At 32.5% G+C, this 16,201-nt stretch overlaps 1 protein-coding gene and 1 long non-coding RNA gene across 3 annotated transcripts in view; both read left to right on the top strand.

Moving 5' to 3' along the window:
* Positions 1 to 16,039, top strand: part of LOC149477429 (uncharacterized) — a 79,336-nt gene extending 63,297 nt beyond the window's left edge. Inside the window, exon 2 of the long non-coding RNA XR_016317639.1 lies at positions 14,246 to 16,039. This is a non-coding gene — a long non-coding RNA (uncharacterized LOC149477429). The remainder of the gene's footprint in view (positions 1 to 14,245) is intronic.
* Positions 209 to 16,039, top strand: LOC149477428 (stromal membrane-associated protein 2). 2 transcript variants are annotated; one of them, XM_089710719.1, is made up of 7 exons: positions 209 to 413; positions 2,166 to 2,296; positions 4,148 to 4,326; positions 5,115 to 5,310; positions 5,492 to 5,677; positions 6,846 to 7,366; positions 7,772 to 8,011. In XM_089710719.1, exons 1-7 carry the CDS (start codon positions 296 to 298, stop codon positions 7,809 to 7,811), a joined length of 1,371 nt encoding a protein of 456 aa, XP_089566845.1. In that variant the 5' UTR covers positions 209 to 295; the 3' UTR covers positions 7,812 to 8,011. The 2 variants fall into 2 exon arrangements, with proteins under 2 accessions (XP_089566845.1, XP_089566846.1); XM_089710720.1 differs by lacking the exons at positions 5,115 to 5,310; positions 5,492 to 5,677; positions 6,846 to 7,366; positions 7,772 to 8,011 and adding exons at positions 12,443 to 12,548; positions 12,808 to 16,039.
* Positions 16,040 to 16,201: the final 162 nt, after the last annotated feature.

Below are 16,201 nucleotides of genomic sequence, written 5' to 3'. Positions count from 1 at the left end.
TATCTAACCAAAGCTATTTTCACCTGAAAAAAACTCAATTTACAGAATGTAATAATCTTTATTCACAGTAATACTTGAAATTAAGTATGATTAAATCTACATTAAAGAGATGTATTATAAACTTAAACTGAATATTAGTCTATGACTATGACTAACATCCAATTTGTTACCACATCACTATCTCTATAAATTGACTAGCTGTCATTTTTGCGTTATGGCTTCTTGTCTTGTCTTCACAAATAAGCAGAATTCCTAGGCCACCCTTTTTCTTCTATTGAATAGCTTTACTAATAAAATGACTTCGAAAAGTGAAAAAGATCGAGCCAAACAAATCCAGGATCGATGTCAGAACATTCTATTGCAAATGCTAAAAGATGAGGATAACAAATATTGTGTTGATTGCGACGCGAAGGGTGAGCAAATCTCTTTTTTTTATTTCATTTTTATACGTTAATACTCCCAGGGTTTCAAGTGGTTCTACGAGATTAAGACACAGTTTCTTTGTATGCAAAGAGGTCATATTAAAACCTATTTAGATTATAGCACATTTATTACGTTATGCATATAGGTAAGGTCCATGAACTTTTAGGTATTCCAGGAGCATTTAGTCATCATTTTGAATGAGAATTATTGTTTCGTATATGAGTCTTAATTTATGGATAAATTTGCTATCTTTGGCCCTGTAAGATGATGAAGAAAAGCAATTTTCATTCATTGATTTGTGGCAATAATTAAACTTATTAATGACTGCAATAATTAAAGGTTAATAAGATATTTATACTAGTTAAATAGTAGTAACCCAGAATCGAAATAACATCGTATTTCATTAAAAAAATATTTCTTATCTCAATTGATTGAAAAAACTGAACAGATACTCAATTTACTACATAATTGAATAGTAGTTAAGTCATTGACTTTTTTCTCAATTTACCTTGATGAACGAATTTAATAATAAGCTATTATATTAAATTATATTCATCCCAATCAGTATTTTTTTATTAATAGAATAATTATTCAATAAAATTGGAACAGATCTCAATAAATTGTGATTAAATGTTTGTGAAAAAATTGATTTGCATAAAAAATAGATACACACAAATCTTGAACTCATAATACATGATTATAATTGATCAATATGCATCAGACAGTATATTTCACTAATTTTCAATAATTATAATAAGTCGTTGGTATACATTCACAAATTTGTAGATAAGAAGTGTGATGTCAGCAATATTGAATTACTTTGGGTTATTATGTTTCCATTATCTGTAATATTGTAAAGATAAAAGAGCATATATGTAATACCTTGACTGAAAATGTTAATATAATAGCTGTTTACATATACTATGTACTAGATTTCCACTCGTTGCTCCCACGTTTTCAAAGGAAAACGCACATCGTTCCCGTTCCCGTTGGATTTCCGGGATAAAACCTATCTTATATGTTAATCCAAGTTACCATCTATATGTGTGCTAAATTTCATTGTATTAATCGGTTCAGTAGTATTTGCCCGAAAGAGTAACAAACACACACACACACACATCCTCACAAACTTTCGCATTTATAATATTAGTAGGATGTAACTTATTTTGCATTCAAATTTTCTGGATTTCTTATAAATGAATGCTTTCAACCACAGCAAAGAGTTATTTATAAATGGTTTTCCTCAGGGATAAGGGTAGTATTTATTTTTTTAAGAAAGTTTATATAAGAAAAGAGATGGGAGAAAATGTTTATTTATAATTTTTGAAGTGAAACTTCTTCATCGGGCTTAGAAAAAAATTTAGTGTAACATTTTTTCGTTACGCGTGACATTTTTCGGTTACGCGCCATCTTTTTCTTATCCCTACCACGCGTGATTCGACGTATTTCTGTAAAGTTGCATAAATTATTTTTTGAAAAATAATGTCATAAATAAGTTTCACTTCTTACGTGTGTACACACACACATTTTTTTGAGTAAATATTAATTTAACTTTGTTTCAATGATATTTTCTCTTGTATTATAAACAAGCTGGAAGCTAGCAGTTTCCTTTATGTTACTACAGACTTAATTTCACACTGATCAGATTAACTGATTAAAGAGAAAATAATACATTCTTACAAACTTTCACATTTATAACATTAGTAGTATAACCCAATGCTAATAACATTAAAATTTTATAGGACCACGATGGGCGTCATGGAACCTTGGCATATTCTTGTGCATCAGATGCGCGGGCATCCATCGGAACCTCGGTGTTCACATCTCCAAAGTGAAGAGCGTCAATCTGGACTCGTGGACACCTGAACAAGTTGTGAGTATGAAAGAATTATAGTTCGATGACTTTTGTTAATAAACCTAGTGTCACAGTGTAGTATTAAAAATAGGTTTTTCAATTATTTCATTTTTTCATTGTAGAAAACAGTTAGATTTGCACATTTGACTGATATCAACATAAATTCTGCACACTTTGCCTAAGTTGTTGGCTGTATTGTAACCTAAATATGTATAAGCAATAGTCAATGTAAATGAATAAACAATTTAGTAGAAGCTGTTCCTACTTAAAATATTTATTTTATGATATAATATTTGTATTAAAATGCAATCATTTTTATTCAGTAAATGGTTTTTGAAGTGAAACTTCTTTATTTATGCATAAAGTATCTAAATTTTAGACTAAAATTTAGAAAGAAATATAATAATCACAGGTGAAGAAAAAAAAATGCATGACAAAATATGTTACCATAGCCTACTTTACATGTAAATTCGCCATGGCACGCGTAATCGGCTGATTCATGATCGTAATCAATTACGATTAGTAATTCATTGACTCGGAGACCTGTAGAGTAATTTACAAATTGAATTGATCAAAAAGGTTTTACAAGCAATTATAATAACAATTCCATTGCAAAAACTATAAAGGTAATCTTTTTGTAAATTTTAATATCGGAAACTTTTTTGCCTTGGAAGGTGCTCGTTAAATCACAAGTGTATCATCGACGCCAGACTAAACTCTATGCTGCATACAAAATTTGAATCAAATCTGTCTGTTTAAAGGTGGTCAAATTCGATTCTAAACTTCTAAAGGAGTTGATTACATACTAACATTCAGATGAAGCTAATATACGCGTGTTGATATTTAATAGCACCACAGATAGTAATTAATTGTGAAATTCAGACTTATTAAAGTGAAATCTGCTTTCATGCTCTATTAGAAGAAACATACAATTTTAGTTCAGACTTTCGAATTTACAATATTTACAGAATGACTAAGATTGAATATTAAATGTTCCACGCGAAATTAGTCACGCTCGATTAAAAGTTCGATTTTTGACTTAGTCACACCTCCGTTGTGGCTTTTGTAAGGTATCCAAGATAGTGTAACTTATTATTTTATCGTCCCAACTTTGTAAGTTATGATTTCATACCTCATACTTTGTTTTTAAAGAATATTAACACAATAACATGAGTGTGAAACATCTTATGAAAAACTAAGCAATGCTTCCAATTTCTTTCATAATGTTAGTTTTTTTGTGATCTAGAAAAGCTTCAAACGCTTGGAAAATAAACCTATCTCTGTACCAAATTTCATTAAAATCCGATCAGTTTTGACGTGGTTGGCCATCCAAACAAACAACTATGTAATCTTCTATAATATAAAAATGAATCCCAAAATGTGTTGGTAAGCGCATGACTTGAGAACGGCTGAACCGATTTCGTTAATTCTTTTTTTATTATATTCCTTGAAGTACGAGGATGGTTCTTACGTAGAGAAAACGTAAATATGTACCACGGGCGAAGCCGGGGCGGACTGCTAGTAAAATATATTTAACGTATGAAACGTTTGTATTTAGAAGAATTTTTCATGTCTACATCATTCTTCCATATTTTCTACTAGCTTTTGCCCGCAGCTTCGCCTGCGTGGAAAAGATAAATTGTCATGGTACAAACTTTCGTCCCCTATTTTATCCCCTTGGTGTTAGAATTGATTAAAATCCTTTCTTAGCGTATGCCTACGTTCTAACATCTACCCGCTTGCCAAATTTCAGCCTGATCCGTCCAGTGGTTTGGGCTGTGCGTTGATCGATCATTACCTATGTCAGTCAGTCAACTTTATATTTTCTATTTATTTTTGTCCAAATACAATGAAACATTGAAACTTCAGGTATCGCTCCAACAAATGGGCAATTCCCGCGCTCGCGCGGTGTACGAGGCAAATCTTCCAGACTCGTTCCGTCGGCCGCAGAACGACAACACGCTAGAGGCGTTCATACGAGCCAAATATGAGCAGAAGAAGTACATCGCCAAGGAGTGGGTGGCACCGCCACTACCGAAAGTCAATTGGTGAGTTTTCTTATATACGAAAGTTGTTTTAATTTTGAACATTTTGAACAGGTGGTCTACCATTTTTAAAAAACCATCACAGTAGGAAGACTATTTTAATTGTTGAAAAAGGGGCATATTACGATCTTTTGAAAACATAATAGTTCAGGAACGTTTTATTTCAGTATTACATCAAAATTACTTGGCTTTATTTCTGCTTTATAATATGCTCTGGGGGGTAATGTGCGAAGGTGATGGCGGGAGACGATCTATATAGCACTGTAATTTGTAATACTACGTTTTAAGATATCATAGTTTGGGCGTAGATGTAAAAAGTATGAGTTATTTATACACAAAATAAAGTGTCATCTCTTTCGCCCAAAGTGCAATGGTTTGCTTCATAGCACGGAGTTCAGTACCTAAGCATAACTGTGATAGTTTTAAAATTGGTTAATAATTTCCATAAAACCCAACGATAGTTGTATTTTAAATCTGTATCAGTTGCTTGTATGAATTGTTTTGCTTGAAAATTAAAAAAATCATCGAACTTTTAAACATATTTTTACGAGGTGGCGTGTAAAATTCGTGTTTGGTGTTTCCCCGTGAAATATTAAAACTCGGTTTTTTAGTTGCCTATACAAAAAAATATACTTTTAAAACGTAATAAACGATTTTTCATAATGTCGGAAAATAGTGAGTGATAAAATATGTGTTACGATAAACAAACCCTGGACCTATTACCATCACAGAAGTTGGTAAGACGTCCCACGGGATCGGAATTTGAAGTGGCTTCTGTGTGTATATTACAGTGTAAAACGTCGCCGCGTATCTGGCCGTCAGCTAGACTTGCTATGGGAATATTTAGACTCCCATAGAGACTTAGCTTGCGCCATGAATAGGTCCCTTCAAGCGAAGGAATACGCGACGCGAAAGTGGAAAGAAGTCGCAGACCTGTTGAACGAACAAGGCGACGGAGCTCTGAAAGATTGGAGGGAGTGGTCTAAAGTAAGTCAGATTTCATTACATAGTTGGTTATTTTATTAGTTTTTTAATGGAAATGTTGCTAGTTGGATTCTTAAATAAGAAAAACACAATTGAAATGAATGTTATAATATTTCTTTCACTATAAAAGCTTATAAAATGAAACATGTTTGGCAGTTAACATTAAAAACAGTTTTATTTTTAGTACTGGGTGGACTACAAGGCGAAATTAAAAAAGAGGGTATCAGTAGTACGCTCGTCACAAACACGTACTGGAGACGACATAGGGGACGACACATCTTTGAGCGAAAGGGATTTAAAATTTCTCCAACTAATGGCAGAAGATCACACGCAAGGGCCAACAGACGTCCCAGTGGAATCATACCCAGAAGTGAGTACACTAATCACTAATTATTTTTGAAGTGAATCTTCCCGCGTTGAGAGTAAAATTTCAAGGTCGCGTCATTTCAATACCGTCACGTCATGGAGTAAGGTGACAATTTTGCTATTTTCGAAAGAAATTTCACTTCTGACACGTGTGCTCGGCACACACTCTTTATTATACTTACTACTAGCGGTCCGCCCTGGCTTCGCCCGTGGTACATATTTACGTTTTCTCTACATAAGAACCATCCTCGTACTTCACTACATAGTATAAAACAAAGTCGCTTTCCCTGTCTATATGTCCCTTTGTACGCTTAAGGGCCGATTTTTCAATGCTTGGATAAAACTTATTCGTCGAATAATGTATAGAACTACCATTTTAAAAACGTCTTCTAATTGCCCGTATTTGACAGTTTACGTGACATTTTAATATTATCGTGTAATATTTTATTGGACGAATAAGTTTTATCCAAGTATTGAAAAATCGGCCCTTAATCTTTGAAACTACGCAACTGATTTTGATGTGGTTTTTTTTAATAGATAGAGTGATTCAAGAGGAAGGTTTATATGTATAATAACATCCATTAAATAGTGGAGAAGTACTGTTATTTTTGAGGTTTCTAATGTGATGTCGTAAAAAATTACATTTTTTCCGCTTACATTGCAAACGAAGGCTGAACCCTACGAGTTTTTTTCAAAATAATGTGCTAAGTATTGTACACTTTGGAAAGGTCTACAGAAAAGTCCGCGATGGTATATGTCTATCTCTTATGGATAACCCACAATAACTTTTTTTGTCATTTACTTTTTACGACAAATAATGGTTAATTTTCGAAGCGATTTTAACGAATACAGCATTAATCCTTAACCAATTAAATACCTTGAATACATTGTTCATTTAATATAGATCTATATGGCCCTTTAAACCGTATGATTTAAGTGAATATTTTCGAAGATATTACAGATTTAAAAATGGCGGGACGTAGCGTTTGCGGCGGTACCGGCCGACCACCATTGCACCCGTGCGAAGCCGGGGCGGGTCGCTAGTCAAGGAATATAATAAAAAAAGAATTATCGAAATCGGTTCAGCCGTTCTCGAGTTATGCGCTTACCAACACATTTTGCGATTCATTTTTATATATAAGAAGATTCTTAATAAATTTATTTGTTCACAGCCTTCGGACAGTACAACAACGATCAGTATGCAAGATTCATCTTCGGTATCGATTCATATACACCCTAGACAGCAAGGGAATACCCCTACATTGACCCTATTACCTTTACGTACTCCGGTATATGAGACAGTACAAACGATCGAACCGGACCCGTATCTTTTAGCAGCACTACAATCAGTTCCCAAACTGGAACCTAGGCCAACTTCGCCCGAACCTTCGGAACCTTCGCCGGAACCTACACCTTCACCAAAACGGTATAGGGAAATGACAAGAACATCTGCCAGAAGGGCTTTGGAACCTTCGGAACCTTCGCCGGAACCTTCGCCGGAACCTACACCTTCACCAAAACGGTATAGGGAAATGACAAGAGCATCTGCCAGAAGGGCTTTGATACAATCGGCTAGAATTAGAGCAAGCGCGGCGGTGAGAAGCAGTCGGGCGTTGGAAGTTATTGGTAGAAGTATTAGGGATGTGAGTCGGCAGATGCGATGTATTAGAAGCTCGCTTGGACGGATAGAAAGGTAATTTTTTGTGAAATTTATTACTCTCATAGTAAAAAGTAATTTTAGTTTCATACTAAAAAGTATTTTTTTTAATTCTCATAGTAAAAAGTATTTTTTTTAATTCTCATAGTATAAAGTAGATTTTTTTTTTCAAGATTAATTGTGAAATTTGTGTTTATTCGTCTCTCTTTCACATCGCAATAGAGCTAATAAATGATATGATTTTTGTGTCTAGAGATAGGTTAAGTTAAGCTGAAACGTTTAGTTCCGATACGAATTTCTTTTGACTGTGCAGGCGAAGCCGCGGGCGAAAAGTTTATTTTATATATTTAAACCCAAAAAATTTTTTTTGTAAATAAATTATTTCAAATAATACTAACGTAAACATTAAAAATGCTCAAAATAATCTTATTTTATTTACAGTTACATGGCAATGCAACATGGCGGTCCGAGGCCTGATTAAATTAAAGCAAGATGGTTGATGTGTGACATCTCGCTCACTCAAGCAAAACTAAGCTATATTAGAGTGCCTGGGTTCACTTCCTTTTCGTTTAATTTTGGCATAGGGCCATTTGCTTTATTACAAATATTGTGCAGTATAACACAAGAATTTGCCATCACGCCATAATATGTGATACATTTTTTATTGTGTTTTTTATTTTGTTCTTTTTGTGATGTGTTTTAGTATTCTGCCATTATGTTACTTATTAAAGGAAACAGTCCTTCTTAAAGCATTTAATTTTAGTTATCATTATGGTTCTTCTTTCCTTTCCAGATAGAAAGAAAACAATATAATAATAATAAGTCACAAATTAATTGATAAATAGTTGAATAGAAATGCTAATGTAAATAATGATATTAGTTTTATAGTTAATAGTTGTTTATAGATAAGCAAAACATTTTCAGTGTTTTTAAGCTATTGCATAGCTTTTATCTCAGACTTTGAGCGCGGCGACCGAATGTAAAAATTCTGTAACGATAAATCCTAACACCCCCCACTCCAACCGGCAGAGCGATGCGATGCTATGCAATAGCTTTACCGCGGCAGTCCTCGAGTGCCACACGTATTTTTTGTTATTAAGCTATTGCATAGCTTCTATCGCGGGCTTTGAGCGCTGGGACCGAATCCAGAAATTCCGTAACGAAAAAACCTCACGCTCCCCACTCCGACGGGCGCGGAGGTGTGGCTTGAAGGCATAGCATGCAATAGCTTTACCGCGGCAGTCCCCCAGTGCCACACGTCTTTTTTTATTATTGATTCCATATAAACGAATTATGACAATTTGAGTTATGTTTTATTTTGTTTCGAAAATCTAAACATTTTTAGTATTTTTATAGTTATTCCATATAAAAGGATTTAAGTTAAGTTTTATTTTGCTTCAATGTTAATATATTGTGATCTTAATTTTAGTTTAATTATTTTCTTTACTACTTTTTAATTGTACTGACTAGTATTAACCTTTTGAACGCCAATGACATCTATAGATGTCATGCGCAATCGTGCCCTGTGCGCCAACGACACCTATACATGCCAAGAAACAGATCATAGATAAATACAAAATTAACATATTAAACCTTTACTTTTACGTGTTTTATTTATACAGTTTATGAACTGAATCCCCAGTTATTACATAATTGTACACAGTAAACAAAATTGCCAAGTAGTTATTCAAATATTTGATGACAAAAAATAACTTAATTAATGGCTAAAAAAGCATGTTCTCTCGCGCCATTGACATGTATACGTGCCTACTAGTGATGTAGTGTAATATTCAAGTAACTTCATTAAAATTTCAGCGAAATTACTCTAATTCGCTTAATTTTTGTAATAACTACAAAAAAAATATATAAGCTTAGTCACTGAGAAAAAAGGTAAATACTACATTCTTTGGTATAATACCATATTGTCTATATTGTGGATATTGTTGATTTGAATATTTTCCTTTTCGCCATTCATGCGCATCCCTAGCACAGTATCGATATGCAATCCCTTCTGCGCCATTGACATGAATAGATGTCGGACTGGTGACGTCGTAAGCGCGTGCCGTGTTGTTAAGTGCGGAAAGTTGTAAAAATATTTTATCGAGTAGGTATCTACCAATATTATAATCGCAAAAATGGCAAGTGAAGAGTTTTATAGTACAGAAGAACTATTGCGCATTTTAGAAGTTTTCAAAATTTATTACCTAATAAGTCTAATCAGTGCCTTTATTAGAATATTCTTATGATACAAATTGTCGCTATGTCATATCAAAATATGGTAATTGACCTAAATAGGTACCTACATATAATTAGTATTTGTAATAACTCAAGTATTAAACTAAATGATTGGAAAATAAATATGTAGTTTTAATGAAATTCCCTTTATTTAAAGGTAATAGTTGTTTTGATATTTACAAATAAACACTCCACAATAATACCTATAGTTCATATAAACTTAATACAGTGAAACTTGGTTAAGTGGGACCTGGATAAGTGAGAAACCTCCATAACTGGAACTCATGCTGAGGTCCCAACACTTTGGCACTGAATTACCTCTGTTAGTGGGACGAGGTAAACCTCTTTATCTGGGATTTGTTCTCTCGATTTGTCATCATAGTTACCTCTATAACTGAGACAGCGAGTAAATTTTATATGCATAAACCTCTGTAACTGAGATAACATGTGTTTTTGTTGATTACATTTATATGATTACCTTTAAGTACATACTATATTTATTTTATTAAAACTCATTTACATACATAACACGTTATTTTATTTAATGATCGCACCTGTATAACTGAAATAACCTGTATTCTCACCTCTATTAATGGAACGCTCTGTAAATGAGACAGATATTTATTTATACCTGTATATCTGAGACACTGGGTAAGTGGAATACCTCTATAAGTGCAACGACATTGCAGGTCCCTTGATGTCTCACTTAACCAGGTTTCACTGTAAATAAACTCGATAAGTTATAATAATATACAGCTACACATCCCTAATCAGAAGCGAGAGATTATAAAAAAAAGGATGGTTGCCCGCGCCATTGGCATGTATACATGCCAATGGGGCGTAACTGATAGAGAATAGTGCTGTAACTTGCTGCAATTTTATATGTATTTTTGTATCTCAAAAGGTTGATTTTTTTTGTTGATAGTTGCTATAAATGTGGTCTTAAGTTTTTACAGTAGGAGATGAGGTTAAATAAATATTATTTTTGTGTTATAAGCTGTTTATTCAAATATTCAGACGTGAATTATTATGTTTATCGATAACATTTTGGACTCCCTACTATTTTCAAGGTTATCTCATTGAATTTGTGGCTTGGCGTGGAGGGCACGGCGATGCGTTTTTGCTCTGGCGGTCAAAAGGTTAATACATAGAATTAAAAAATATTGTAAAATTACGTGTAAATAAATGATTTGAGATTATAATGATGTGTTTTATTTTATCATTAATAAGTATTATTCTTGTTGTATATATGTAATAGTTTTGGTTCTCACAAATAAAGCCGGGCCACTCACGTACCTGCCTCAGAGGCAATATTGGAACAATCTCGGTTGGGGCAATTTCAGATGTTCTCTAAATTGCCCCTGCCTATACTCATCACAATTAAGGAGCCAATTTAGGGTCCTATTCCAATATTGCCCCTGCTGCAGGTAGGTGAGTAAACGGTTTTAGGAATAATTGAGACGTAATTTAATTCAATTCATAATTTTGCAGAATGATAAACTATTTGTTTAACTGATTACAATACTCTACATAATATGTGACACCCTGTATACATATGATATAAACTCTATTTTGATTCTATTCCGTCTTGATAAGCCAAAAATAAATGTGGTTATAGGTCTACCAGAATCTGATGGCATATTTATATTTAAGAAATAAAAGATTTTCATGTGGCAACTTATTTGACAACTATCAAATTGGTTGTCAAATTATTTGTCTTTTTTGCAGTTGTTGAATAATTTTTAGGATTTTGTCTAAAAAATCTTCGAAAATGTCGAAAAAGCCGCTGCGATCACAAGCAAAAGGTGTTGTTTATAATGTGTATAGAAAAACATTCGATGAAGACGGGTCAAATACATCACAATTTTCAATTTTGAAGATTTTATTGGTAAATTGGACTTACCCGTTTTGATACTTTAAAGTTTAAATTAAAAAATATTATATATAGGTAACTAATATAATATTGTTTGTTGATTAGAATATAATTTTATGAAAACTTATTACATGAGCTTCCAATACGGCTATTCGTCAAGTCCAAGCTGTCCAAGTCAATTTCATAATGTGTGTATCTGTTAATACTTACGAAAATAAACATAGTTTTATCTTATTTTCATAATATTTTATAAAAAATTATAAGCAGTCTAGTTTTGATCTACATCATCATTATATCGATATTTTCACATGGCATACTGATAATGAATTTACAAATATAGGTATGTGTAAAAAATAATATGTATGACCTGTATAAAAGTACTAAATATGTACATATTATACATGTAAGTATGTACCTACATAATATTAAGTGGATATCTCATTATTAAGTATAGTATTGTCCACTTATGTAATGTGACTAATAATATTGAGGACAAAATAAAAAATAAGCAGTATCAAGATCGTTCAGTCCATTTTCCCTAGGGTTGCACACTCAAAATTTTGATTTCCCTAATTGCCATCAGATTCTGGTTTACCTATAGAATAGGATATACATTTTCTAGGCAACTTGCTGGTTGCGTCAACAAACCTTCTAAATTTAACATTATTATAGTAATCTTACTTTAAAGAAAAGGTGCATGGTCATAGAACTGCTTTCGTCTTTAGCCTGTGTTATTACCCCCCGTTTCGTAAGTAAGGCGCCAAGTGGTTTATTTTAAAATTCGTCCCCACTGTTCATTATGCTGCCATAGAGCTTTTTTTTCTAAAATTTCTTTGATACATCGATAAGATTCCTTGTAATGAAGTTAAAAGACATTATATGAACTAAACATAGTTTAAATAGACATGCAAAAAAAATATAAATCATAATTTAGCAAAATAGTAAACATGTGATTTAATTTTGTTATAAAATATGTAAGTAATCGATTTTTAATATTTTCACAGGGATAAAGAAATAGATGAAGAAATAGAAAGGCAAAAGAGGAAAAAGAAAGCTGCAACATCAACTCTGGGACCATTGCCAGCACCTAGCAGCGACAAAAAATATAATGTAAGCAGCATACTTATTTACATTTTATGATTTATCTATGTTTAAAGACTCATGTTCACATGCTAAGCAAGTAACAATGAAACCAAAGAAACTATCAGTGAATTGGATTACATCTTGCTACTAAAACGAATTAGAGTGAAATGGAAGTAAAAATATCAAATTAATCTTATTTTATGTTTTAACACAACATTTATTCAAACATATCCTCTCAAAATATTGTAATGTCTATAATTCAATAAAGTTAATCCTGCCCTTTCAGAAATCGGACGTCATTCCAAGTATACCTAAACCAAAATCGTCTGTCAGTCCGAAACTAGGTCGCAGCACACCAACCATACAAGCAGAGGCAAGCAAACCCTCAAACGGTTCAGCAGATCTCCTCGGCCTCGACACAAGCAAACCAGAACAGAAACAAACAAACAACGACGATATCTTTTCAAGTTTCTTCTCAGCGCCTCAAGAGAAACCGCCGCAAGCAAGCCAAGAAACGAAACCCGATTTAAAAACGGAGGAAGAAAATTTCTTTAAACAACCCGCGCCAACGGAGAAGGAAAAGAGCAAATTAACTAAGGACAGCATATTAGCGTTATATAGTCAAACACCGTTAGTTAACCAGTTCAATCCGGTGCAACCTGTGCAACAATACCCGTTTGGGTATCAAGCGCCCGTGTATAATAATATGCAAATGCCGAACGGTATGCAGGGGAACCAAATGAATCAATTCCAACCGCTAAGCGGGCAGTTCGCGCAGTATCCACAGCAAATTCCTCAACAAATGGGTCAGCAAATACCACAACAAATTCCCCAACAAATGGGTCAACAAATACCCCAGCAAATGGGTCAACAAATACCGCAACAAATAGGACAACAGATACCGCAACAAATACCACAACAAATAGGACAACAGATACCGCAACAAATACCGCAAATGCAACAAGTGTTCCCACCGAACCCGCCTCTAAATCAGTTCTTCAATCAACCACAACAGTTATCTCAACAATTCGGTAATCTTAATCTAGGACAAGGTTTTCCAAACGCGTTCCCGCCCAACAGCAATATAGCTAGCAATTCCACTTGGCAATAGACAAGATTGTGGCAGTGTTTATTATTTGTGGTGTGATGTTGTCTATGGCGTCATGTCTGTACCGTTGACAATAATTTCACCTTACAATAGCTATAGAGATCTAGGTTCGCTGTCTGGCAAATAACTTAATTTCGTGTTTATTTTACAAGTTTGCACTAACTTTTATTTGCTATATAAATGAGGGTAGTTTGCGAATTTTGTTCGCGGACTGTTAATTTGTTGCGATGTTCATGTAATCTAATGTGTCTTTGAATACATACTGGATATTACATATTGTATTTTCAATTTTGAGTGCTAATAAATTACCTGTGAACAGAGAGAATAAACAACTACTTACTTGAAAATATTTTATGCAGAAAATTTCTACCACACTTAATTATGTGATTATTATATCAAATATTGATATTTATCACATGCTTTACAAAATGTAAACTCTGAAATGAAATAATCTTTCATAGTCAGGCAGTGCATCAAAATCTATTAAAAATTGCCTCTTGTGACATATTATTTTACAGTGAAATGAGGATAAAATATATATTATTTTATTGGTATGCCAATTAAGTTTTCATTATTTGTTATTTTTGAAGTGAAACTTCTTTTGGCGCGTTGAGAGTAAAATTTCAAGGTCGCGTCATGGAGTAAGGCGACGATTTCGGTGTCTTTGAATATCAAATAAGTTTCGCTGTATTTTTTCTTTATGCTGGATTATTTTGTTAGGAAAGCATTAATTTAATGTCCGAATAGATTAATTACATGCTGATTACGTACATTACGCTAAAGAAATTTCTTTATACGTTTTTTTGTTCTATAATAAAATTATTAATGTAAGTTTGTAATGAATTTCATTAAACAAAAGTTGGAATATCGAAAAAACATCACTATGATCATATATTTTTTTTTTCTTTTATGTGCATGTATTTCAAAGTATTATATTTAATTAAATATGTGCTCCAATGCTTCTCGATACTTAAAAAAATCAATATATAAAATTTTAATTTTTGGCGTTAAATAAGTCAGAAAGTGGTGTGCGACTGAAGATTCACAGCATTATAAGTATAGACTATAGAGGAATGATTGTAGTACACTAAATAATGAGATCGTTATCTTTATACTGGCAAAGTCTTCACTCTTTGCCATATTTGAGAAAAAAAAAGAAATGGTTCTATTTTTGAATCTTCGAGTGTGTTAAAGAGAAACGAAAATACCAGAATGTCTGGTGTGAGCAAGATGCATAATGCTTATGTATCTTGTTTTAGTGTACTGAAGGCTAGTGTGATGCTTTGACTATACTTTGTAGCTATTTTGAAATTGTATTTTTAAGTAGAAAATTTATTTTTTTAAAGCACATTTATTTAAAAGTCATTATTTACACATTCTTATTTCTGCGTGGTGTTTACATTTATTATGTATAGTTATAATAGTGATTTGTCAAGCACTGATTATTATTTACTTTATTGTGGTGCAAATAACATACTTAAAATTATGTAATGAGTAAATTATATAGCTTATGTGAATGCATTTTTAATTTTAATGTCAATATTGTTGCTAATAAGTCGTTATTATTATTATTTATAAATTCAGTGGGATGGTTCAGTGTCTTATATCATAATACATTATTTCTTTACTATAAAATTCGATATTGCAAAACATTTTTTTCATTTATTCACAATATTACTAATACAATTGGAAACTTATTCCTCTTATGTACTTATTAATTTTTTTTGCATTTAATTTTATTAGAAACTATAAAATATTAACACATGTTTTAAGAAAATCCATTGCATGAAGCGATACTGTATTATTTATGATTAAAAAATCTACACACTATCTCACTTGCACCTCTGTTTCATAATATGCCTTGCCTTTCTAATTTCATTTTATTGTACATTGATTGAGTTATGAATGAAGAATGTAAAAATCTTTCACATGTTCTCAGATAAACATAGTATGATTGTATTTTTTATATAATTGTATGTGCTATTTGATCCTGGATTTGATAAAATCATAATAGGAGAAGGACCTCTAGTCTGTAGACCGCATAAATGAGATCCCTATTGCTTAAATAATTTTAATTGAAATTGGCAATTGTTTACATGATGTCTGGGAAGTCTCATTACTTTTCAGTCCTGTTGTGTAAGGAACAAATAAGAAATAATTCAATGTAAAATCATCTTAAACATTTACCGTATCTTCTATTTTGATTTTATCAAACATAAATAGATATTGATGTGCGACTGATGAATAAAGATTATTGCTATAAATTCGAAAATAACTCATTCCATTATGATTCTGTGTATAAATATTAAAATGATTGAGTAAGAAAGCAATCAGTCATATTGGCATGATTTGCATATGTGCAAACATTATTTTTCGTTTATAAATAAATATATACCTAATGTCCTCACAATTTTGTTTTTATTTAAAGAGTATGAGTGAGTATTCACTATGTTATATAGATCCAGCCCCAGTTAGAGTGCAATAATGTGCCGAAAATAGTGCAATAATGCCGTAAATAATAGATTGACATAAACTAAAACAGGATTTATCATTAAATTATCAATCAGCCTCG

This window comes from Colias philodice, chromosome 25 (genome assembly GCF_061535455.1).
Source record: "Colias philodice isolate Cphi_HAF_F1 chromosome 25, ilColPhil1 Martin Lab GWU primary, whole genome shotgun sequence".
Lineage (NCBI taxonomy): Eukaryota > Metazoa > Arthropoda > Insecta > Lepidoptera > Pieridae > Colias > Colias philodice.
This window is presented reverse-complemented; position numbering and strand designations above follow the sequence as displayed.